Source organism: Podarcis tiliguerta (assembly GCF_965153285.1).
Source record: "Podarcis tiliguerta genome assembly, chromosome: 11".
Classification (NCBI taxonomy): domain Eukaryota; kingdom Metazoa; phylum Chordata; class Lepidosauria; order Squamata; family Lacertidae; genus Podarcis; species Podarcis tiliguerta.
This window is the reverse complement of record NC_139544.1, coordinates 48,177,732-48,204,222: the sequence shown is the minus strand read 5'-3', so window position 1 is coordinate 48,204,222 and position 26,491 is coordinate 48,177,732. Positions and strand designations below refer to the sequence as shown.

The following is a 26,491-nucleotide window of genomic DNA, read 5'->3' as shown; positions in this document are numbered from 1 at the left end:
CGGCGCGGGAAAGAAGGCAAGCTGAGGAGACGCGGGACAGGCCCTTCCCTCACACCCCGCACCGCCACCACCACCGCCCTGGCCCTTCAAGCCGCCGTCCCACCCACCTGTCGCTCTCCTCGGGCTCCTCGCGGTAGGTCCACGCATGCCCGAGCGCCGCCAGCAGCAGCAGCCCCAGCAGCAGCAGCCAGAGGCGCAGCACGCTGGGCGACGTCGGCGGCGGCCACAGCGCCAGCAGCAGAAGGCGCCGGGCACCTCCGCCGCCCCGCAGCACCATCGGGCGGCCTCGCGGCTCCCCTGCGCAGCGCCCGACCTCTCCGGCTGCGTGGCGCGCTCGAGGGCGCGCGGAGAGAGAGAGAGAGGAGAGAGGGAGGGAGGGAGGGAGGCGGAGGCGAGCGGTGCCCCCTGCGGCGGGAGCGAGTCAGCGGGGCCGGCGGCGTGACCAGCAGGAGGAGGGAAGAGACATGCAATGGACGGCGCTCGGCTAGGCGAGGAGGAGAGAGAAGAGGGATGGGGGGGAGAGGGCGACCAGATGCTTCCGAGAGGCGATCTTGGGTTGCTTTGCCCGCCGAGGAAGCGGAGGGGGAAGCGGGAGAGACGGAGCCAGATGTTGCCGAGGGTGGCGACCCCAGGAAGTGTTGGGGGAGATCGGCTTTCCCCCCCGAAGCTCGTGCGGCAGGAGAGAGGAGGAGGTGGGGGGAGAGGACAGAGAAAGGGGTCGCCAGCTGGTGCACGGAGAGGATGCCTGTGGGACGGGGGCTGGGGTGTTTCCTTCCCAAAGCGACGCGAGAGGGAGGATTCCGGTGTTACGAGGTTCCCCTCCACACACACACCCAGTTCTCCAGGAGATGGGAGATAAGAGGGATGGAGATCTGGAGGGGTGGCCCGCTGTTGCGCAGGGATCTGGGGAAGTTGCCTCTGGGGCAGCAGCGAGGGAGAAGCAGCTTCTCTCGCAGGGAGGGGGGCGGAGACAAGGAGCCAGGCTCCTCGAAGATTAAGGATGAAAAGGAAGGATAGTCCGAGGCACAGCAGAGGAGCAGATCTAAAAGTTGTGGGACAAAGCTTGGTTTCTGTCTAGCCAAGAGATTTGGGGGGAGAGAGATGTAGGGAGAGCATGTGCGCAAAGGGAGGAGGCGTATCCAGCTATGGCAGGATGTGGGACAGGGGTTTTTGTGTGTTTTTTTACAGCTACTACCCAACCTGCTGGTCAGGGATAGTCTGACATAACCATCTTTCCAGGAAGGAGCGGGAGGGGTTTTCCAAAGAAGGCCAGGCAGGAGGACTCAAAGAGCCTGGAGGTGGATAGAAGAGAGAGCCAGCTATAACAGGAGGAGCATGTTCCAAGGCAGCCAGAAAATTTAAGCCAAGCATTTTGGAAAGGCGGGTGGGGTTGGGGGACTAAGGCTAGATCAGTAACTCTAGAGTCAGGAATGGCCAGGAGGCTTTGAATGGAGGAAGGTTGGGGGTGGGAGCCAGAGGTTGCAGATGGGCAAGTGAAAAGAACCATCCAGGGGTCAGGAGGATTGGGAGTCGGGGTGAACAGGAGAAATAGAAGTTGCGGAACTAACTTGCACGAGTTAGCAATTGCAAATGGGAAGAGGCTTTGTGAGCAGATGGGGAGGTGCAAGAGGCCCGGTTGGTTGTGCAGTTAAATAATATTACACCCCACCTCACAGTGTGAGGTTCCAGGTGCGCTTACACAAGGTCCGTGTTTCCTTTTGGAAATGAGGCACAGTGGGGACTGTGGTGTCTTTAGGATATATGGCTTATTTACACATATATTATACAACCTGAGCCTACGATGGAGGCGTTCCCAACATTGCACTCCAAGAGCGTCTTGCTTCTCCCAAAGGTACAGCCTAGGATCCAAGTAGACATCAACATTGTCCTTGTCTCTCTCTCCAGCCTGCTGGTTTACTTCTACATTACATCACTCCTGCTGTAAACTCTTCTAAATCACATCGCCTCTGACTTTATCTGTGAAGTGAAAGGGGCTCTGCCTGTTTGCCAACTCTCACCGAGTTATGGCTCATTACCCCAGGCCATCACCTCATTGGAAGTTAGCCTTTCAGCTTGTTGATTCCAGGGGATTAGCATTGTCCAGCACACAGCACAAAAAGGGTCTAGCTTAATGCACATAAGCCTAGGACCCAGACTTAACACCTAGTCTTAATTAAATTCAGACTCCATCTAGATGCAGAAATCTAGGGTGTCTAGCACCCACAAACTTGTAAAAGCAAGTTTAGTCTCTAGACTTAATGGCCTGTACAGGGAACTCCCATCTTGAGAGTGTGTTTTATTTCACATACTTCAAGGATGTTGAGCCCACTCTGCTCCATTTGGGGGCTGTTTAGTGGGACTCTGGACTTCTGCCCAAAAGCCCTGCCCCAGGGGCACTGCCAGACATGGATTCAATATCTGTCTGGTTCATGAAATCAAGGAGAAAACAGTTGTCGCATTAGAGTCTCCCAACTTATTTCCCTGCAAGGATCTTAATCCCCACGAAGTTGGGAGCTAGAAATATCTCTTCTTTCATGTTGTTTTTCATCCTCGAGGATTCCAAATATTTTTAGAAAAAAACACCTTTCTCTTAATCTGTTTCTCTGATCACTGACTTTGCAATCCTGCTTATACAGGGAAAGATATTTAGCAGAGCCAGCCATTCCAAGAACTAATGCTGGTAGTTTGTATGATGGAGTCCAGAGTCAACCTTTTCTTTCCATTTTCTGCCCAGTACTCATCAGAACTGAGTTAGACATCATAACACCTTAGCAGCTACAAAGTATATAGTGAAAAATTGAATGTTTGGAATTCTCATTTGATCATTAAATAAAGACTAGCTCAGAAATAGAGCATGTGCTTTTCATCCAAAAGGTCCCTGGTAAGAACCTTGGCATTTCCACTGCAAAAAAAAAAGATGCCAAACAGTAGAGGTGGATTAGGGAAAAGTTTCTGCCTAAGGATTTGGGCAGCTGCTGCCAGACAGAGTTTGTTGTACTGGGCAAGGTGGATCAATGGTTTTGCCTCAGTATAAAGTAGTTTTGCCTGTTTATACCTACTAGGTTTTATTTTTTTTCTCCTCTGCAATGTACAGTGGTACCTCTGGTTAAGAACTTAATTCGTTCTGGAGGTCTGTTCTTAACCTGAAACTGTTCTTAACCTTAACTTTAGCTAATGGGGCCTCCCGCTGCCACCGTGCGATTTCTGTTCTCATCCTGAAGCAAAGTTCTTAAACTGAGGTACTATTTCTGGGTTAGCAGAGTCTGTAACCTGAAGCGTCTGTAACCCGAGGTACCACTGTATATTAAAAAAAACCTAATGGCAGCAGCTGCATTAGGTATACTTAGAAACAAGAGTTGGTATGGATTTTCTGCTACGTTCCACCTTCATTCCTTACTTTATGCATCTGTACAACCTCTGTGTTAAACACTAACCTCTTTACCTCTCCCATCATGCTTCAAGTGGACTGCCTGACATGGGCATCACTAGGATATTTCTTAGGGTGGGGGGCAGGGCTTTTGTTGAGTGGGGAAGAACTGACGTGATTGGTCAGTTAGTTAAGTCTTTCTATTGTTTTACTTCATCTGGGGGAGGGCAGCTCCCCCCCACCCTTCCTTGGCTACACCCATGCTGCCAGATTTATTTTTTTTACACTAAAAAGCTCCTAAAGGAGGTAGAGAGTCTTTTCCATAGCAGAACTGAGCTCACCATCTTTTCACACAAAAATCCACTCCTGGTTTCCCCCCTGTGCTTTCTTAAACTCAGCAGCCTGAATTATAAGGGGTATTACTAAACAATTGGGAGACAAAATCCTTGTTGATCTACTGCAAATCAGTCATAGAATCATAGAATCATAGAATCATAGAGTTGGAAGAGACCACAAGGGTCATCGAGTCCAACCCCCTGCCAAGCAGGAAACACCATCAGAGCACTCCTGACATATGGTTGTCAAGCCTCTGCTTAAAGACCTCCAAAGAAGGAGACTCCACCACACTCCTTGGCAGCAAATTCCACTGTCGAACAGCTCTTAGTGTCAGGAAGTTCTTCCTAATGTTTAGGTGGAATCTTCTTTCTTGTAGTTTGGATCCATTGCTCCGTGTCCGCTTCTCTGGAGCAGCAGAAAACAACCTTTCTCCCTCCTCTATGTGACATCCTTTTATATATTTGAAGATGGCTATCATATCACCCCTTAACCTCCTCTTCTCCAGGCTAAACATGCCCAGCTCCCTTAGCCGATCCTCATAAGGCATTGTTTCCAGGCCTTTGACCATTTTGGTTGCCCTCCTCTGTACCCGTTCTAGTTTGTCAGTGTCCTTCTTGAACTGTGGTGCCCAGAACTGGACACAGTACTCCAGGTGAGGTCTGACCAGAGCAGAATACAGTGGCACTATTACTTCCCTTGATCTAGATGCTATACTCCTACTGATGCAGCCCAGAATTGCATTGGCTTTTTTAGCTGCCGCGTCACACTGTTGGCTCATGTTAAGTTTGTGGTCAACCAAGACTCCTAGATCCTTTTCACATGTACTGCTCTCAAGCCAGGTGTCACCCATCTTGTATTTGTGCCTCTCATTTTTTTTGCCCAAGTGCAATACTTTACATTTCTCCCTGTTAAAATTCATCTTGTTTGTTTTGGCCCAGTTCTCTAATCTGTCAAGGTCGTTTTGAAGTGTGATCCTGTCTTCTGGGGTGTTAGCCACCCCTCCCAGTTTGGTGTCATCTGCAAATTTGATCAGGATGCCCTTGAGTCCATCATCCAAGTCGTTGATAAAGATGTTGAATAAGACCGGGCCCAAGACAGAACCCTGTGGCACCCCACTAGTCACTCTTCTCCAGGATGAAGAGGAACCATTGATGAGCACCCTTTGGGTCCGGTCAGTCAGCCAGTTACAAATCCACTGAGTGGTAGCATAGTCAAGACCACATTTTACCAGCTTCTTTACAAGAATATCATGGGGCACCTTGTCAAATGCCTTGCTGAAATCAAGGTAGACTACATCCACTGCGTTCCCTTCATCTACCAGGCTTGTAATTCTGTCAAAAAATGAGATCAGGTTAGTCTGACATGACTTATTTTTCAGAAATCCATGCTGACTATTGGTGATCACAGCATTCCTTTCTAGGTGCTCACAGATTGTTTGCTTAATGATCTGCTCCAGAATCTTCCCTGGTATTGATGTTAGACTGACTGGGCGGTAATTATTTGGGTCCTCTCTTTTCCCCTTTTTGAAAATAGGGACAACATTTGCCCTCCTCCAGTCTGCCGGGACTTCGCCTGTTCTCCAGGAATTCTCAAAGATGACTGCCAGTGGTTCTGAGATCACATCTGCCAGTTCTTTTAATACTCTTGGATGCAGTTCATCTGGCCCTGGAGACTTGAATACATCTAAACTAGCCAAGTATTCTTGTACTATCTCCTTAGTTATTCTGGGCTGTGTTTCCTCTGCTGAATCATTTCCTCCAAATTCTTCAGGTCGGGCATTGTTTTCTTTATCGGAGAAGACTGAGGCAAAGAAGGCATTGAGGAGTTCAGCCCTTTCTGTGTCCCCTGTTTGCATTTCACCATCTTCTCCTCTGAGTGACCCCACTGTTTCTTTGTTCTTCCTTTTGCTACGAACATACCCATAGAAGCCTTTTTTGTTGCTTTTAACCTCTCTAGCAAGCCTGAGTTCATTCTGTGCTTTAGCTTTTCTGACTTTGTGTCTACACGTGCTGGCTATTTGTTTGAATTCCTCTTTGGTGGTTTCCCCCCTTTTCCATTTTTTGTACACATCCTTTTTAAATCTTAACTCAGTTAAAAGTTCTTTAGATAGCCACCCTGGCTTCTTTAGGCACCTTCCATATTTCCGTCTCATTGGTATTGCCTGAAGTTGTGCTTTTACTATCTCCCTCTTAACAAACTCCCAGCCATCATGAACTCCCTTTCCTTTTAGTATTACTGTCCATGGGATCTCACCCAGCACTTCCCTAAGTTTTATGAAGTCGGCTTTCTTAAAGTCAAGAAATTGAGTCCTAGTATGCTTGGCTGCTCCATTCCGTTGTATAGTAAACTTCAGAAGAGCATGATCACTTGCGCCTAATGATCCTTCCACTTCTACCCCATTAACCAGGTCATCGACATTGGTTAGGACCAGATCTAAAATGGCTGTTCCTCTTGTTGCTTCTCCCACTTTCTGGACAATGAAGTGGTCTGCAAGGCCAGTGAGGAATCTGTTTGACCTTATGCTCTTGGCTGAGTTTGACATCCAACAAATATCTGGGTAATTGAAGTCCCCCATTACTACCATCTCCCTTCCTTTTGCATGCTTGGCCATCTGTTCCAGGAAGGCATCATCTATGTCCTCCGTTTGGCTTGGGGATCTATAGTAAACTCCCACAATGAGGTCACTATTATTCTTATCTCCCTTAATTTTGACCCAAATGCTCTCACTTTGGCTTTGAGGTTCTAAATCTTGGATCTCTTCACAGGTATACACATCCCTGACATATAACGCCACTCCTCCTCCTTTCTTGTCTGGTCTGTTTCTCTGAAATAGATTGTATCCCTCCATTTTTACATTCCAATCGTGGGACTTATCCCACCATGTTTCAGTGATGCCTATTATGTCATATTTAGTTTGCTGTACCAAGAGCTCAAGCTCATCTTGTTTATTTCCCATGCTTTGTGCATTAGTGTACAGACATTGAAGTCCATTAGTCATTCCCCCGTGTCTCTTATTTAAGGATTTTTTCCTCCCACCACTAGGTCTGCTTGCTGTTTGCTCCATTTGGTCTATGACATTTGGATGATCATCTTCATCAATTAATAGACTCCTACCTTCAGGAGCACTGTCTCCCTCCCCCACATTAGTCAGTTTAAAGCCCTCCTGATGAGGTTTCTTAGTTTTTTGGCAAAAACATTCCTCCCAACCGTTGTGAGGTGCAGCCCATCGCTTGCCAGAAGTCCATCCTCAAGAAACTGCAGTCCGTGATCTAAGAATCCAAACCGTTCCTGTTTACACCATTTGCGAAGCCAGCTGTTTACTTCCACTATTTTCCTCTCTCTCCCTGGGCCACGTCGTTCAACTGGGAGGACAGATGAGATGACGATTTGTGCATTTAATTGCTTCAATTTCCTGCCCAGAGCCTCATAGTCTCTTTTGATCTTCTGGAGGCTATTGCTTGCAGTGTCATTGGTTCCCACATGAACCAAGAGGAAGGGGTATTTGTCCGTGGGTTTTATGATTCCTTGCAGTCGTTCAGTTACATCTTGGATCTTAGCCCCGGGGAGACAGCACACTTCCCGAGACATCTTGTCAGGCCCACAGATCACTGCTTCTGTTCCCCTCAGTATGGAATCCCCTATCACCACTACACGCCTTCTCTTAGGTTTGGTCAGGGTTCTTCCATGAGCGGTCCGTTCCAAGGTCGCCTGCACATTCCCTGAGGACTGACTTTGCTGCTCATCTTCATATACGTGATCGAGTGTAATGAGGGAGAGATCCTCAAATGGAGTCTGCTCTTCGTCTTCCATGCTAGGGGAGAGGACCTCAAAGCGATTGTGTATTTCTAGACAATCAGAGCGAACCCTGGGCCTCCTACTTCTTTGAGTCACGTTTCTCCACATATCGGGCTCCTGTGTTGGTGAACTAGCCTCCTTCTCAGGGGAGTCCCCTGTCTCCTCCTTGGTGGAGACGGTGTGCTCTGTTGCTTCCAAGAAGAGCTCCAGCTCTCTAATTCTTTGGAGCGTAGCTACACGTTCCTCCAGTTGCTGGACTTTGTTTTTTAGGAGGGCAATCAACATGCAATTGCTGCACGTAAAGCTGCCTGCAACCTTTGGCAAGATGGCAAACATTGTGCAGGAACCGCAGGCGACTGCAGCTGTTCCCTCCCCCTCCATCTTGAGAATGTGTCGTTGGGCTTGAGACTAGCTCCCCTAAATCTAAAATATGGTTCAAACAGCGCGCGCCGATAGGCTCCTCCCACAGCTAATCACCTGCCTCAACAGAAACCCTGCCCCCTCTGACCTTTGACCAGGGAAAGCAGCTAATCAGCCACAAGAATCACACACACAAGAAACCCCTTTTGGCTCCTTCTTCAGCCGCTGCCCTGCAAACACTGATAAGCTCCTCCCACAGCTAATCACCTGCCTCAACAGAAACCCTGCCCCCTCTGACCTTTGACCAGGGAAAGCAGCTAATCAGCCACAAGAATCACACACACAAGAAACCCCTTTTGGCTCCTTCTTCAGCCGCTGCCCTGCAAACACTGATAAGCTCCTCCCACAGCTAATCACCTGCCTCAACAGAAACCCTGCCCCCTCTGACCTTTGACCAGGGAAAGCAGCTAATCAGCCACAAGAATCACACACACAAGAAACCCCTTTTGGCTCCTTCTTCAGCCGCTGCCCTGCAAACACTGATAAGCTCCTCCCACAGCTAATCACCTGCCTCAACAGAAACCAGAGATCAGAGAAGTCAGAGATCTGCTTTCTACACACCCCTGGACTATGTATGGCACAAACTTGCCTGAACATCTGACCAGTTGGTCCTCGAGGATCAATTCCAATATAACAAGGATGGGAGACCTGTGGTTTTCCAGATGTTGTCAGTCTGTAACTCCCATCATCCTTGACCACTGATGGGAGGGGGTCCAACAACATCTGGAGGGCCACAGTTTCTCCATCCCTGCCCTGTAGAAACCCTGTCCTTAAGCGTCTGTGGTCTTCAGCCTGAGCAGTGTGTTTCTGGTGTGGCGATTCTGCTAGTACTATTGCTGCCCTTTTCGAAGAGTCTGCCATTGTGTGGGAGGGGGAGTTTGCACAATGTTCCCTCCTGACTGGATGACCACAGGCAACCCTGTTGCATTTGGGGTTAAGGGGCAGAGCTTCTAGGTCAGAAGATGTTGCTCCCAGGCAGGCTTTTATCTCCAAACACCTTTTAACAAAGGGAATTAAAGCAGGATGTTGAACCTACAAGTCTCTTGCTTCTCTGCCACATACCCCCAGCACAATTTCTCAGGAAGGGCGTCTCAAGCCAGGAGTGATATTTCGGAGCATATAAACATCCTATATTTAAAACATGTTCTATTTATCTATCTGTTAACAGCATTTATATACCACCTTTCTGCCAGGACATTCAAGGCAAAGCTTAAAGAAATTAAAAACAGCAGTGCTGCCTGGCAACCTCTTCGGCCGAGTTTGGTGGATATGATCATGCCTACTATCCATACCCTGGGACGCGGGTGGTGCTGTGGTCTAAACCACTGAGCCTAGGGCTTGCTGATCAGAAGGTTGGCGGTTCGAATCCCTGCGACAGGGTGAGCTCCCGTTGCTTGGTCCCTGCTCCTGCCAACCTAGCAGTTTGAAAGCACGTCAAAGTGCAAGTGCCTTGAGCTACTCAAAGTGCCTTGAGCTACTCAAAGGAAAACACGGGTTTAAATGCATAAATGAATAAAATAGCCCTGGTAAGCAGGAATGGAAGGACTTGTCAATTTTGGTTGCTTTTCATTTTTAAAATCTTGTATTAATTTCTGCAGCCGATAAGGGTGTTATCTTTTATGACTTGAATATTTGCTGATTAGAGAAAAAGTGTGCAGGTTTCTTAACTACATGGAACTCTTTCTGACAGAAGAATAATTCAGTGCTAACCTGAAAGCAACAAGAATATCAATAATCATTATCATAATAATACAGTGTGATTTCTCAGCCAGCCATTCTATTTGCTTTTGTTTAATTAACAAAGGTCCTAATGTCTGCAAATGCTCTGTTTAATTAAACACTCAAGGAGTCACCTTGGCTCCAGATGGATTATTAGAAGTAAGCCTCAGAGTTGCAATATTTTTGCCTTAATCATAATCCTTTCTTCAGCAACAACCCCAACCAAGTTTCATGATTTGATACAATGCAGTGGATTCCCCCCCCCTTTTTTTGCCATTGGTAATCATATTACTAGCTAACGCAGAAAAGATGTGGCTCTGATCTTGTTTTATCTCCTTTGTAATGAACGAACAGCCAAATCCATTAAGAGAACAGGGGCTACATCCTAAAAAGAACCACGATGCAGTCAAGGAAATATTAGAGGTTATGTTGCCCCAGGCAGAAATAATCTGGCACAAGTTTTCCTTAAGTAAATTCAGAGTGTTTTCTGCTGTGAGGATGCTCTCCATTGAACTAAGGCAGCCTTATCTTTGACTTGAACAACCAAGCAGAAATAGAATGGGGGAAAGCTGAAAAAGAAATCTGGGAGCATTTTTAGATACGAGCCAAAGAATTCAGCAGGGCATGTCAGCAATTCTCCCCGGAATTGTTTAAACAGAAATTGAACACACTTCGGCTGGCTTGTGTGTTTTCCTTCGTAATGGGTGTGCTTGTGTGTCTTGTGCCGCACGCCACAATTGTAAACTATTCTGTATGCAGAAACATTTATTTATTTTAACTTGGCAGTGCAGGCTGTTCTTTGTGTTAATTTTAATACGCCAAATGGCTTTCGCAATCATCTTTGCTTACGTGCGCAAATGAATCGTCCACGTTACTAAGACGTATGACTGGCCCGAGACTCATCCTGTATGATAAGCGTGGCAAACATTCATTCTCTGTGTGGATCGTTACACTGCCAAAACATTCATTCACTCATTCACAAAAGGGAGGTAGCGGCAGATTCAGGGAAACTCCACAATTTACAGAAGTACTAAAAATATATATGTTTGGGGGGTGGAGAAGGGGTATTTCCCAAACAGCGTAATGAGATACTCAATGGGTATGGAATGCTAACTGTTAAGAGGGAGGGAGGGAGAGGAAACGGAAAACCAGAGGTGGTGGATAGGATAATGGGATTGAGGATCCCAGCCAGCTGGCTGGCACCCTGAACAGGAGCACTTCATACTGCAACCTTTTGTTGCAAGACCCGCTTGTCTATGACTTCTAGTTGCAGTAACTGAACAGAATATCCATGTTCAAAGACTCTGTACTTATAAGTGCCAGAACAAATAGGGATGACCGTCCTTGCTTCTGAGGAAGCTGACGGGCTGCTGCTGGGAACAAAATGCTGAACTAGATGCATCAAGGGAACTCATTCATATATGAAGGAAAGTGCAGGATGTGTCCTAGTGGCTGGAATTCTGCATTGCACTATGACAAACGTTCTATTTGCACACACATTTCAGCTTGCCAGACAAAATCCTAGACCCATAGAATTATAGAGTTGGAAGGGACCCTGAGGAGCATCTAGTCAACCCCCCTGCAATGCGGGAATATGCAGCTGCCCCATATGGGGATTGAACCTGCAATCTTGGTACAGTGGTACCTTGGTTCTCAAACTTAATCCGTTCCGGAAGCCTGTTCCAAAACCAAAGCGTTCCAAAACCAAGGCGCACTTTCCCATAGAAAGCCATGCAAAATGGATTAATCTGTTCCAGACTTTTAAAAACAACCCCTAAAACAGCAATTTAACATGAATTTTACTATCCAGCAAAACCATTGATCCATAAAATGAAAGCAATAATCAATGTACTGTGCTATAAAATAAATAAAATTGTATTGTAGATCAGGCATGTTCAACTTCAAGTAGGCTGCTTTCTTGGAGGGGGCTGGGATGGGCGGCAGGGGTGAATGTTTGTTTGCTCAGTCTGCTGTCAAGGTGCTAAATGTTGGTGGGTAGCATTAGAACTCTGCTCATTTTTTTAAAAAAAATTTTTTAAAGATCAGGCAGCTCTCAGGCCACAAAATGACCCCCCTCCTCCATTTTTGGTGTTTTCTCCTCAAGGGGAAAGGACAGACTTAGAATGTCTTCCCATATACATAAAGTTGCAAGGCTGCTGTTGCAAAACAAAAAAAAAACAAAAAAAAACCCAAAACAAAACACTACTTTCTGGGCTAGGTGGTAAAAGTATTAACACTGGCTTTGTTGCTTGATATTTATATATATCTGTGTTCCTAAAGAGGTTCAGATTAAATATGTTCTGCCCTCTAACAGTGCCCAAATTACCCGTGTCTGAGCCTGTCACTACCCTCTGCCTCATGTTACAACTGCCTTTGAATGGGGAGTACCTGGTGTGCTCTTCCATTCCCCCTTTTTTAATTCAGAAGCACAGATATCCTCCTGAAAGGGCTTTAATTCTAAACTGCCTTTGTATAGTAAAGAACAGTGTTCTTAATACCACCCTGCCTCTAAAGAGAGTCTCAGCTACTGAAAGGAAAGGCATGAGAGACAACTCTCCCCATTTCACACATAATTACAGCTCGCATCTTGGATTACCACCAAAAACAAAGATTGGTTGATTAAAAATGCCCCTTTGAAAAAAGAGGAAAGCAGCTGACTAAGGAGAAAATATCAAGGAGGATTTCTGTACAAAAGCAATCTAGAAGATATAAAGCATTTCCCTCCCATGAGCATCTATGGTGGTTTGGAAGACCCAGTTCTTACCCAGTGCAAAACAACTGCAGATAGAGTGAACTGCATGGCAGTAGATAAGACTCTTTTATTTACATAGGAATCCCGTTTCGTTACAAGACGTTCTGAGCTGAAGAACGTGAGAGCCTTCAAAGCGTCCTGCTGCCTATCAGTCACCCTGAAAGGATCAGAGCTGTTCGTGCTTCATCACTCTTGACCTCTTTGATGAGGCTCAGGTCATCCTTCTAAGCGTGGGAGAAGGAAGATAAACAGTCCCTGGGGCTGTATAAACTTCTTATTCCTCCGTGCACACTTTCCAAGCGCAACCCAGAAACGAATACCTGGGCTTTCGCCCTCCCTCCACCAACTGCACCTACAGTGCTTAGACCATGGTTGGCAAACTAAGGCCCAGGGGCCGGATCCGGCTCAATCACCACCTAAATCTGGCCCGTGGACGGTCCGGGAATCAGCATGTTTTTATATGAGTAGAATGTGCCCTTTTATTTAAAATGCATCTCTGGGTTATTTGTGGGGCCTGCCTGGTGTTTTTACATGAGTAGAACGTGTGCTTTTATTTAAAATGCATCTCTGGGTTATTTGTGGGGCATAGGAATTCTTTCATTCCGCCCCCCCCCCAAAAAAAATACTGTATAGTCCAGCCTCCCACAAGGTCTGAGGGACAGTGGACCAGCCCCCTGCTGAAAAAGTTTGCTGACCCCTGGCTTAGACCCTAACCTAAAACATCAAATATCCCACATAATCCACCCCTTGCCAGACCTTCCTTCCCCTCTGTGCAACATCGTCTTTGTGATCAACCCATAAGGAATGTGGTCATTTGGGGTGTTTCCCTCCTGCTCTCCTGAGAGTCGTTGTTCATTGAAAAAGCCGAGGGCCAGTACAGTTGTAGAGAGAAACACAAATGAATACAGGCAGCTCCCCATTTACGCGGGGGTTACGTTCTGAGGCATCGCGAGTTTAAGTGAAACCGCATATATTGGGAACACCATTGAAAAAGATGGTTGTTGTTGTTTAGTCGTTTAGTCGTGTCCGACTCTTCGTGACCCCATGGACCAGAGCACGCCAGGCACTCCTGTCTTCCACTGCCTCCCGCAGTTTGGTCAAACTCATGCTGGTAGCTTCAAGAACACTGTCCAACCATCTTGTCCCCTGCCGTCCCCTTCTCCTTGTGCCCTCAATCTTTCCCAACATCAGGGTCTTTTCCAGGGAGTCTTCTCTTCTCATGAGGTGGCCAAAGTATTGGAGCCTCAGCTTCACGATCTGTCCTTCTGGTGAGCACTCAGGGCTGATTTCCTTAAGAATGGAGAGGTTTGATTTTCTTGCAGTCCATGGGACTCTCAAGAGTCTCCTCCAGCACCATAATTCAAAAGCATCAATTCTTCAGCAATCAGCCTTCTTTATGGTCCAGCTTTCACTTCCATACATCACTACTGGGGAAACCATCGCTTTGACTATACGGACCTTTGTTGGCAAGGTGATGTCTCTACTTTTTAAGATGCTGACGTTTTAAGATGGTAGACACCACAGACTTCCTTGTTCAAACTCCAGCTCTCCAAAGGTGTAGGGGCTCCTGGGATTGCAATTGCAAAGGACTGGGGGATTGCTAGGAGCTGTTTTCATGCCATTTTTGCACTTTTTAAGGGTCGTTTTTGCCCCTTTGCATGCCAAATCCGGGTTCATGGTGATCTGTGTGTGTGTGTGCATGCTTTGAACATGTGTACATGGGGAGTTGCCTGTATACAGTTGAGGAAAAGTTGCTTCGGTAAATTCATCTGACAAAGCAATTAAACGCTATACCCCTAAAGGAATAAACTCATCTCTTTAAAAAAGAAAAGAAAACAGTAAAAAAAAAAATCAGAAAAAGATGGAGAGCAGCAGCTACCTTTGGCATCAGATTCTGCCTGCCTTTAAGGGTGGCAGAGTGGGAAAAGGACAATCTCCTCCATGGAGCAGAATCCACTAGGATGTTTTCCCCTTTCATTAGGATTACGGTAATTTTAATTGCAAAAGGCTCAGTAATGTTTTTTTTACCTTTCCTCCCTTCCAACAAGGCCTTGCGCAAGAGAATCTCCGTGTGGATTTATTCAGCTCTGTGTTAGCTGGTGTGGAAAGACTGTCATTCTGATTTTTTGACCGAGGGACCAAAATATATTGAGCTAGTGCTGTTCTGCTGTTGGTCTTTTTATCTGCAGCCCTGCTCACTGTGAGCTTAATCCTTCTGAAGCGAAGCGCAGCCTTAATGGTGTGCCTGTAGGACTGCAGTCTGTCAAAACAAACAGGAGCAAACCATTCTCTTCTTTTTCATACTTTTGCTTGGTTACTGGCCTGGGTTCTCTGCAGTGAATTACTGAGGTTAAGAACACTTAAGAATAGTGGTTTGGATGATGATTGGGGGGCTTGGAAACTGAGTGAGACCAACTTTATTATTATTGTTTTTTTAAAAAAAGATTAAACATGTTCTGTTCCAAGAAGCACTGAAGACTTCAGAGTTTATTGAACTTAAGTCAGGAAACATTCAGAGATGGGAGAGATGATTTTCTAGATTAGACAATGAGCCACATCTTTGAAAATCCATTTTTACCCCCTCTATCTTTCTTTTTTTCTTATTTATTTTAAAATGTATTATCTGCTCTTTTCTAAAATACTATACAGCAGGGTGGCTTGCAACACATAAAATACAATAAAACCAGTCTATAAATATCTATAAAGCACAATTTAAAACGCCAGTAAAACATCAGTACATATTGGTTGGTTTAAAGGGGGGGGGGGGACATATTGTGAAGGCTGGTCCAAATAGTGTGATTTTCGAAAGACAACAAAAGAGGACCAGGATGGTTGGGTTACTGCCAAATCTCTACTGGCAGGGAGTTCCACATGTCAGGAGCTGCCACACTCAAGAATTAGCCCCTAGTCAAGGCCAACTGAACCTCCAGGGAAGTGGGTTGCCACTAGAAGTGCCCCATCAAAGGATCTCAGGGTTCAAGGTAGAACACAAGGGACTGAACAGTCCTTATGTTACTTTGGCCCACATTCTTTGTGAATTAGGACAAAAACTTTGATCCTGACTCAATAGCAAATCAGAAAGCAGAACAGCTCTCCCAGCAGCAGAATAGCATATTGCTAGTAATGCACTCCTGCGAGCAGTCTGGCCATAGCAGTAATTGCAGCAGCTTCTGGACCAGGTGCGAGGGAAGTTCAACATAAGGCATGTTCCAGCAATCGGGTCTTGGGGTTGCCAATGCATGGACCACTGTCATAAGGCTCTCCCAGTCCAGGAATGGTCATACCAGCCAGAGCTGGTTGAAAGCACTCCTGGCCACAGAGGTCCCTTGAGGCTCAACCTCTGGCTAGTTCACCAGCCCCTTTCGGAGAGAAATGACTCTGCCCCTGTAATCCCTTGCTCTGCTAACCGAACCAACCCTCCCTGGCTTGATTTTACCAACCATGCAATGTGAATAAAGAACAGTTTTGTCCAAAAACCTGTACATCATTAAAGCTTCAAACCCTCTTCAAACCTGCATTGAAAGCACACCAGACTTGCAATACTCTTTTCAGTATCCCCAGAACTTTGGCAGAAACAGAAGGCAGATTGGTGGCTGCTGAGCAAGTACGATTCTCTTCATCTCAATTCAAGGTCTTTCTCTCTTTTTTTTGCTCAGGGTCACCAGCCAAGCTTAGCCCAGTTGTTGTTTAGTTGTTTAGTCATATCCAACTCTTCATGACCGCATGGACCAGAGCACGCCAGGCACTCCTGTCTTTCACTGCCTCCTGCAGTTTGGTCAAACTCATGTTCGTAGCTTCGAGAACACAGTCCAACCATCTTGTCCTCTGTCGTCCCCTTCTCCTTGTGCCCTCCATCTTTCCCAGCATCAGGGTCTTTTCCAGGGAGTCTTCTCTTCTCATGAGGTGGCCAAAGTATTGGAGTCTTAGCTTCAGGATCTGTCCTTCCACAGTGAGCACTCAGGGCTGATTTCCTTCAGAATGGATAGATTTGATCTTCTTGCAGTCCATGGCACTCTCAAGAGTCTCCTCCAGCACCAGAATGTATCAAATTGCATTAATGAATGTTAGAAGAATATTGGAATGAAATTATAAGGTTTTAGCAGAAGTGTTATTAAGAATTATATGAATATTAATTGTTAATGGGATAAAGTGGAAAATTCAAAGTTAAAATGTGTTAGGATAAATTATAGAATAAAAATTGAAGAAGAGGGAAAGGATTTGTTGAACCAGCAATTTGAACTAGAATACAAAAGAGGGAGGTGTGAGGAAGTCGAGGGAATAAGCAAATGAGAGATATAGATATAAAATTTGGATGTGTGTTTAAATGTTTTTGTTTTCTTTATGTTGTGTTGTTGTATTGTATTCTTTTTATTGTTGATGTATTGTTTGTTGAAGTTATGTATTGTTTTTCTTTATTGTCTTTCTGTTCATAATTATAAAATATTCAATAAACATTATTTTTTTAAAAAAAACCAGAATGTATCAAATTGTATAGTAATCACGAGACTGAATGCCCCACCTACTGAAAGTGCTTGTTCCATACATAGCTAATCCTGCAGGATGGGAAAAGAGAACTGAACCCAGTTTCATTTGGCAGCAGTGCAGAGAGGCAATGGGTGTGAAAGCTGCTTTGGAATTTGCGCTGCCTGCCCACATGCCTGCCCCCTTTTGCCCTTGCACTGCCTTCTTCACCGGGCCATTTGTAATTAAACAGATATTTTCAAAAGCACCAAGATGCTCTCTCTTCCAAAGGAAAAAGATAGTGGAGCGGTGTGGAGGTCACCTTGACCTCCCTGTTCCTTGGGGAAAGGAGAGCATGCAACACAATGCAAGCACAATCTATCCAGAGTTAAATTCTTTAAAGGGGCTTTTCTCATTTAAATCAATGGGCATAAAAGTCCTTAATTTTGTCTGGCTCGTGCCCTGCATTAATGGTGCGAAAACCATTTGCGAAAACAGTCTCAACGGAGTAGGGTCGGAAAGCTGCTGAACATACACAGAGTGCCAATTATTCAGCAATAAATAAGCACAACCGGCTCTCACGTAACTAACTTCATGGACACAAACAACTAGAGATTCGATCCTGTGCATACTTGGAAATTAACCACCCCAAACAAAATGGGATTTCTGTGTCAACTTGCACTATGGTGTGCTCCACCTCAGTGAATATAGCTGCTATAGATTATCCTTATATAATATATCTCTTTGTACAATATACCACTTTGATGCCCTGGGCTCCTGCAGGAGGAAGGTTGGGATATAAATTGAATAAATAGCTTCATTGCACTCTCCTATTTTCTCTCTTTCTCTTTTACCCTATTATACACATTTGAATAATGTGTTCCGTATGCTTCCAATCTGGTTTTCTTAATGCTGGCCGTTACCTGCAATGATTTGAATAAATAATAATAATAATAATAATAATAATAATAATAATAAGTTCAACACTGCTCATATACCCATTATACATGCATACTGAAGTGCTACTCTTCTAAAAGCTTCTTAAAAACAAAACAAAAAACTGGAGGGGGGAAATCCCTCCCTTTACCCGATTCAATAATGCCTGTGGCTGTCCCACATCAGCTCTGCCTTTTACAGGAAACCACTTCATCTTTCCTCCCCCGCATCCCTGGCCCCACTTGCGAATGCATTACACAGCTTAAGTAAGCTACAAAGCCAATAAATACTTTTGTGACACCCCGAGGACTAACAAGTTTATTACGGTGTAGGCTGTCGTGGACTGCGGTCCACAAAAGCTTGGGCCACAATCAATTTGTTAGTCTTTTTAAGTTGCTGCAAGACTCATGTTTTATTTTGCTGGCTCTCTGGGCGCTGCTACAAGGGCAAGCAACAAGTCAACGCTCCTCAGTCCCTTCGGGTTGCCTGTCACTCTGTCAGGGCATCTTTGTCAGGTGTACAAGAGGCATTCAGCAGGTGCCACCGTCCCTGGCAGGGAAGTACTGTACAGCTAAGCTTCAGCTGTTGCATTTCTGCCAGCAGAATCTACAGGATCACCGCCAAAACAAACTAAGCAGAACAAACTGGCAACACAGTTTGTCCCTTTTACCAGTTCCTCTCTCCTCTTTGCATCTTAAATGGCAACGACCACAAAAGCCTGGGGGGGCATTCTAATACCAGACGTGACCTTTCCCTCCCTGTTTTCCCAGGCTCACACAACTTGGACTTGAGCATTCATGCATTTCTGGGAAGAGTGCATCTGAGGCTGTTGGATACCTATTGAATAGCTATTTTGTACTATTAAGAAATCTGGCAAGTATTAACCACCAGCTTCGTTGTGGTTGCCAAACACTGTTCCTTCCGCAGTAGTGCCACGCAAAAGCTTGAGCTGTCTTCCCCACCCCACCCCCCAAAAAAATTATGCTTGTAAACCAAAAGAAGCATAAATCACTTAATTCAAGTCAATGAATGAAGATCTAAGAACAAAGGGAAATCCTCAAATCATTGGGCTTGGTACAGTCATTGATTCTCCCTAGCATTTCACAGCTTAGAACAGAATCATAGAGTTATAGATCTGGAAGGGACCATCTCTTTTAACCTTCTGCCCACAGCATGCAGGTGGGCTCGAACCACCAACCTTATGGTTTACAGCCAGATGCACTGACCCATGGCACCAGCAGGGACACTTCTTTGTGTTTAGCGCTACTGTAATCTCGTGAGCAAGACATAAAGGCGTTGGTCATCCCTCTCTTATTTCTTCTTGGTATTTGTTACTCAGAACAAGCAGGATTTATTTCACCATTTGCCCTGATAGACGTGTCCTTTCTTTACAATGTTCTTGAAATATCACTATCACCACCACTGTCTAGAACGTCATTCCATACTTCCCATTTATCAGTCATCCAGTAACAAAAGGTTTCTGGGCGACGTGCAAAACAAAACAATATCGCGGTCCCAAGAAAACAAGAATCAGTGTAGCAGCAAATGAAACAACCGCAAAAGCAAAGCAACGGTTCCAAGGGAGAAAACTGGAAAGTAAAGTATCACAGAAACAATCAACAAATATGGAAAGCCAATGGAATCGATTCCAGAGAGCGAAAACAACCCTGTTTAAGCCACAGCATAATGAAACAATAAAATAAAAATTGATTAAGCCTGTGGAATTATTTATTGGGTTGGTTGGGTTTGTTTCTGTACATTTTTTTAATTTGACATTTAAATAGATTTTGTCTCAAAGTCACTTTAAGACATTGTATCAAGCGATGAAAAAAATGTGCTGAATAATAATATACAGTATATATATTTAAAAATTATATTTATGTCCCATCTTTAATCCAAGGAGCTGAAACTGGCATACACACTTCTCCCTCTCTCTGCTTAATCTTAACAACATTACTGTGAGCTAAGTTAAACCGAGAAGATGGCGAGTGGTCCAAGGTCAATCCGTAGGCTTCATGACCGAAGGAGAATTTGAACCCTGGTCTCCCAGGTCCTAGACCAACACTCTAACCACCATACCACACTGTGGCATGTAGTAAAGCAAACTGGGAGCATAGCAGAAGCAGACCTCATGCCCACCCTACACATGCTCGTTTATTTATTTATTATTAAATTTAGCTCCTTCCCTTCCTCTCAAATGAGTCCGCAGCAACAAGTTCGCCAGACTTCCTACATGCACACACACTGCCTACACCTCTGCTTTTCATGTGCAATTAGAAACCCTGAAGAAGTTACTATTGGGCTTCATTTTTACCAAACAACAGAGGAAACCCTCAAATAAAACCTAATGGTGCATGTCTTGGCACAACTGTGCAGTTGGCCTCAACTGCCTTGACTTGCTCACTCCCATTTCAAAGCAACGTTTCCAAGTGTTTTCCTGGAAAACATTCATTGTCAGGGCAGAAGCTATTTATAATCTGACAAACCATGTTTCTGGGCGAATGACATCAAAAGTGGCTGATTGCCATGGGAGCAAACAGGTTTCTGAACACACACCGCAAAGACCATACAAAAGGAACGTTGTACTTGACAAATCGTCCATTTCCGTATGGAAAGGCCCAAGTAAACCCACACAATGGCTTGCAGGCAGGCTGATGGGAGGCACAAGAAACAGCTGCACAGAGATATTTGCACGTAGACCCCGCTGAAAGAAACTTCTGTGGGGGCCCTATGTTCTCGTCTACCTCAGTGGCCTCGGAGGTCAGGCACTCCTCATCAACCCCAAGGTACTCAGCTCCTGCTTACCTGTTGCATGACTCATCTCATCACGCCATCTCATTGAACCAGCATGGTATAATGATTTGTTGGCATCCATCTGTCTCGAGAGACAATGGAGCGAAGTCCAACCTCTGGAGAATCACAGCACCTGCTGTGGCTGCAGAGACCGGTAATTCATAACTTCTGCTTCCTGCATTGTTTCTGCTGTGTTAGTAGCTCAAAGCGACCTCGCTGGGGTGCAAGTCTGGGCTGTGTGTATGTAGGACTTCCAGAACATGCAGAGAAATGAAGAGGGTGTAGCAGGAGGGTGAGATTCCCTGGTTTCTTCAGCAGCCTGCCTCCACTCTGCCTCTTTACCCTCTTCTGCTTCTGCCTTTAATTCTGGACTGCTCTCTGCCATATACTCTTCCTGCTCACAAAACCCTGCACCTCCTCCTCCCACTCATTGTTTTCCTCCACCAATCCCCTGGCTCTGAGCCTTCTTCTTCTGGGGGTTCCTTTGTAGGTTCTCCAGCTGGTGCCTCCCACTCCTCCTGTGCATCCAGCCAGTCCATGATATTAGGAGTAAATTGGCTTTCCGAAATTAATGTGTGATCGTTTTATCCCATTTGTCTGTGGGCTATGCATGTCAATGCAATGAGGTAGGTCAGACTATGATGACAGTGAGTTGCACAAAGCCACCCATGGAGCTTTGTGGCTGAGCCACTAAGTGACTGGATCTTGGGATAGACTCCAGGATCAGAGGTCTAAAATATTTGTCTGATAAATATATGATGGAGGGGGCCCTCCTCCAAGAACCAGTTGTACAGAACTGTTTTTTATTTTCTCTACTTCTGAGTTCACTCAATGATGGATATTTCTATAGTAACAAACAGCTGTTGTATTCTAAATAAAAAGGGGAAACCAATTAAGCTGATTTGCAGCTCCTGGCTTCAGTTCCCTTCTTACTACAGAGACACAGTTGACTCTTGTGGCACCCCTAAGCAATGAAGGGCAGAGGAAGGAAGCAGGTGACACTGTGGTCGAAACCACTGAGCCCCTAGGGCTTGCCGATCAGAAGGTCAGCGGTTCGAATCCCCGTGATGGAGTGAGTTCCCATTGCTCTGTCCCAGCTCCTGCCAACCTAGCAATTCAAAAGCACGCCAGTGCAAGTAGATAAATAGGTACTGCTGTGGCGGGAAGGTAAACGGCGTTTCCGTGTGCTCTGGCTTTGTCACAGTGTCCTGTTGAGCCTGGAAAGCTGTCTGTGAACAAACGCCGGCTTCCTTGGCCTGAAAGCGAGATAAGCGCTGCAATCAGTGCGGATTTACGTATAAGCTAAACAAGCTATAGCTTAGGGCCCCGCTCACTTGGCGGCCCCCCCAAAAAAATAAAGGAAAAAAACTGGATGTACCTTTCCAAAATATAAGATAAAAAACAAATAAAATAAAACCTACATACAGCAACAGTGTTTTGTGTTGTGTAGGCTCCTATTTGTTATGTGCAAATGGCTTTAGATACCTATTAGGTCCATAAATTACCATGTAGCATATTTGTTGTTTAGTTGTTGTTGTTGTTTTGTTGTTGTTGTTGTTGTTGTTGTTGTTGTTGTTATTATTATTATTATTATTATTTCCACCTTAAACAATGGAATTACAGTGGTACCTTGGTTCTCAAATGTCTTTGTACTCAAATGCCTTGGTTCCCAAACGCTGAAAACCCAGAAGTAAATGTTCCGGTTTTCGAATGTTTTTCGGAAGCCGAACATCCAATACGCTTGCACCAATCAAAAGCCGCACCTTGGTTTTCAAACATTTCGGAATGGATTAAGTTTGAGAACCAAGGTACCACTGTATTTGGCGCTTTTGTTTTTTCTATTTATTTTGTGTTTTTGTTTTTGAGGCTTTTTCAGTTAATTTGTTTTTCTGACTACAAATACTGTCTTATTTATTTTATAGTACAGTACATTGATTACTGCTTTCATTTTATGGATCAATGGTCTCGTTAGATAGGAAAATTCATATTAAATTGCTGTTTTAGGAGTTGTTTTTAAAAGTCTGGAACAGATTAATCCATTTTGCATTACTTTCTATGGGAAAGTGCATCTTGGTTTTGGAACGCTTTGGTTTTGGAACCCGTTAAGTTTGAGAACCAAGGTGCCACTGTATGTGATATTGGCAAAACAGCCAGATCTGCTGCCACTGTGGATCCTGCCACCTGAAGCAGTCACTTCACCTTGCTTCATGGGTGGGCTGGCCCTGCTTAGATGAGCACTGAATTATATGACACTCACACTCCTAGCAATACACATTCCCTGAAGGCTGTGCCTTACCTGAACAGCTCTAAAATGGATGGATTTGGGGGGACTTTTTTTCTAAAATATGTTTTGCTTCTTCTTTAGGCAAATTGCTGTTCTTGGTGCTGACGTTTCCCCTACTTTTAACATTGCATTTTATAGATTGTTTAATGGATATTTTATTGTTGGCTTATGGAAGTTTTTAAGTGAGCATAACCTGCTTTGTTTCCCAGTAGGAAGTGAGAGCTGTATGGAAGTGAGAGCTGGACCATAAAGAAGGCTGATCGCCGAAGAATTGATGCTTTTGAATTATGGTGCTGGAGGAGACTCTTGAGAGTCCCATGGACTGCAAGAAGATCAAACCTCTCCATTCTGAAGGAAATCAGCCTTGAGTGCTCACTGGAAGGACAGATCCTGAAGCTGAGGCTCCAATACTTTGGCCACCTCATGAGAAGAGAAGACTCCCTGGAAAAGACCCTGATGTTGGGAAAGATGGAGGGCACAAGGAGAAGGGGACGACAGAGGATGAGATGGTTGGACAGTGTTCTCGAAGCTACCAACATGAGTTTGACCAAACTGTGGGAGGCAGTGGAAGACAGGAGTTCCTGGCGTGCTCTGGTCCATGGGGTCACAAAGAGTCGGACACGACTAAACGCCTAAACAACAACAACCTGCTTTGAGCTTTTGCTCAATAACTAACAGTGAGATCTAAGTAGAGAAGAATGCTAAATAATAAAACATTTTTGACCGTCAAGGGAATCCAGGCTTGGTGGTTCTATCAACAAAGGTGAAATTACAGCAAAATCTCTTTCTGACAGGATTATTATACTCCCACCCATTCTATTTGCATCTTCCTTCACTCTATAGAGCATGTGCAGCTCTTGTGTGAATAGTTTCAATAAGCTGAGTAGCTGGCAAGGTAATATGTACAGTCTATTCTGCTGTGATCCCAGCTGACTGGGCAATGGACTGGAAGAGATTTCCAAAAAGTTGCCTCTGATTAGGAAAGTCCATCAAAAATTTAGTGTGAATTTCTCTCCTATAGTGTACATTTTCTAAATTCTTGTCTAATATACACACGTTTGCAATGCAATTGTGCCTGATATATGGCAGTTTTGCACATTACTTTCACCAGCACATCCATTATAACGCACACTTTACACACATATATGTACATTTGTATATATTACTTGGCTGGAAAAAAATTCATGGATTGCGAATTTCGAAAGAGATCTATGGTTTGCTTTGATTTTGTTTCATAAAGAATGAATGAGAGAAGTTCACCTTTTATTGTGAACTAAATCAAATTTATCCCCCTTCTTTACTCCTGTTGAGCAAACCACTGGCAAAACTCCCACTTGGAATTTGACCAGAGTGAATTTACACTTTTGTTACTCTTTGCTTGACAGGTTGTCTGAAAACCAATGAGGTACTTCTAGATGTGTGGAAAGATAACGTGTTTCGGATGACCTGAGGGCTCTGCATTTGTTGCATAACTAAAGACTCTATTTTTATGAAACGCATTTATGTCAGTTGGTCACATTTCCTGTTTTTTTTTTTTTTTAAAAGTTAGGTGGCAAAATGCTCACATAGTCATGCTATGGTTATATAAAACTATTAACCCTCCTTATAAGGCATGGGACGCTTTTTCACCCTCTACAGTTGCTTGCACAACTATTTGGATGGGAGAAACCTAAGTGGTTAAAAAAAAAGCTTTTTATGGGTGTCAGGGGTTCAGGAGCAGAGGCACAGGAGAGGGAGGAAATGGAGAGCGAAGGGGAGGAGTCCGAAGGAAATGTCAGCGATGACAGCGATCCGAGGTCTCTGAGTCTGTCCAGTGAATCAGAGGATTCACAAAAAGGGGCTCCCATGGTCAGGGCAAGGGGAGTACCCAGGGGGGCACTTCAGGGAGAAGGGGCCAGAGGGGACTCAGAGAGCAGCAGCTGGAAATCGGGACCAGCGTCCACACCAGAGGGAAGTAGGGGGGAGGAGTCCCAGGCATCGGGATCAGGCGGCGCGCTACCAGCGGGAGAACATGAGGCAGGATTGACCACGCCTCCGTCAGGGAGCGAGGAAACGGTTAAGAGGAAGGTTAAACGCGCGCGCGCGCCAAGTTCAAATGTACAGGAAGGCGGCACAGTTGGCAGCCCGGGTAGGGAGCCAAGTCCTAAAGCCCGCCGAAGAGAGCGGGAGGAGTCAGGAGGGTCAACGTCTGCGTCAGAGGAGTCCAGGAGGGAGGAGACCCCGGGGGGCAGCAGGACCCAGAGGAGAAAGGAGAGAAGGGAGAGGTGGAGTAAGATTAGAGTCTTAAACTGGTGTACAGGGGGCGGAGATTCAGACGGAGCTTCGCCGGTCTAGACTCTAGACGTAGAGCTGGGGCGCTGAGGCTTGGAAATGGAAACTATTCTTCAATAAAGACTTTGATACTTTACTACTGGCTAGCGTTGGTCCTTTGTGAGCTGGGACCAGGAGCCAGCTCTGACAATGGGTCTTCTGGTTTAGGAGCATGAGAATCCATATACAATGTAAAATAAGCTATTTTTGTTTGTTGCAAAGGTCAGATCAGCTTCAAATGTTATGCAATGTTGCGCATAGGGCTGTTCCAATATTTGTCCACAAATATTTCTAAGTTTTCTGGAAAGGTGCTTTCTCAGAAGAGCTAAAATGCTCACTGCATACTTTTACTTTTTTAAAAAGCCTTGCACAATTTGGACCTCCCCTGAGCTAGCACTGTTGTTTTACCTAGCCATCTTCCTTGCTTGAGTGATCCCAGCCAATCAGGGATCCTGTAATAAACGCAATATCTGGTTATATCAAAAAACCAAATCTGCTTGCCTACAAGGAACATTTCTGGGTCAGATCAGGAAGCATCACCCTTATTCTTCATGGGTGTCAAGGATCACGTCATCCACAACGTTTCTTAAAAATAACACAAACCAAGGGTTATTGTTTTTAATATTACAAATAATATTGCAAATCAGTGCATCCACTAGGATGGTGTTTCACACTGGCCCACAGAACAAAACACATTAGACACTGCTGCAACTAAGGATGTAATTCCATGATGATGTACTTGTGCAGCAGTGAAGGATTGCACCATTCAAATCCACAAAGCTTGCAAACACCAAAATTGCTCCCTCCATGGCTTCTCGCTCAAATTCAAACTCTCCAACTCCTCCCTGCGTCATGCCAGCCGCGTTGTTGTTGCTGGGGATCTGCCCTTGTTGGACAGTCCCAGCCAATCAGAACTCTGTGTGGGTGTGGCCACGGGAGATTTAACTGTGGCATGGCTGGTCAGCACCCTCTCTTTCACCCCATCACCGGATCACCCACCCCATCCATCTTCTTTTCATGCTTTGCTCTGATATGACCTTGCTATGGACAATTGTCAGTCACCATATTGTTGTGGCAGGGTAGGAATTTCCCCACTCGGCAAATTGGCACCGACCATTTGGTTTTCGCCTACCTAGTAGCAATCGTCACAACTTTTGTGAGGTTAGGCATTGGGTAAGCCTTTGTTTGCATGGAGAGGAGCTTGTGGCCTTCGCTTGCCCCTCCTCAGTAAGGGTATCCTGTTAAAGGGATCAGGGGTGTGAATCCTGTCTGAAGCCTGGACGTGGGCTGGGGCCATGTCACAGCCCCTATGGAGACC

General features: G+C 45.2%; 1 protein-coding gene and 1 long non-coding RNA gene across 3 annotated transcripts in view; one reads left to right on the top strand and one right to left on the bottom strand.

Annotated features, from left to right (window-relative positions):
• The window catches only part of CCBE1 (collagen and calcium binding EGF domains 1), a 146,343-nt gene extending 145,201 nt beyond the window's left edge, over positions 1-1,142 (bottom strand). Inside the window, exon 1 of the mRNA XM_083403043.1 lies at positions 108-1,142. Within this exon, the coding sequence (XP_083259169.1) occupies positions 108-277 (170 nt within the window). The 5' untranslated portion in view covers positions 278-1,142. The remainder of the gene's footprint in view (positions 1-107) is intronic.
• Positions 38-23,593, top strand: LOC310659623. Of its 2 annotated transcripts, none has more exons than XR_014502876.1 (2): positions 38-133; positions 23,076-23,593. It is a non-coding gene; the product is annotated as an uncharacterized lncRNA (long non-coding RNA). The 2 variants fall into 2 exon arrangements; XR_014502877.1 differs by having other exon boundaries at positions 47-133; positions 23,073-23,593.
• Positions 23,594-26,491: the final 2,898 nt, after the last annotated feature.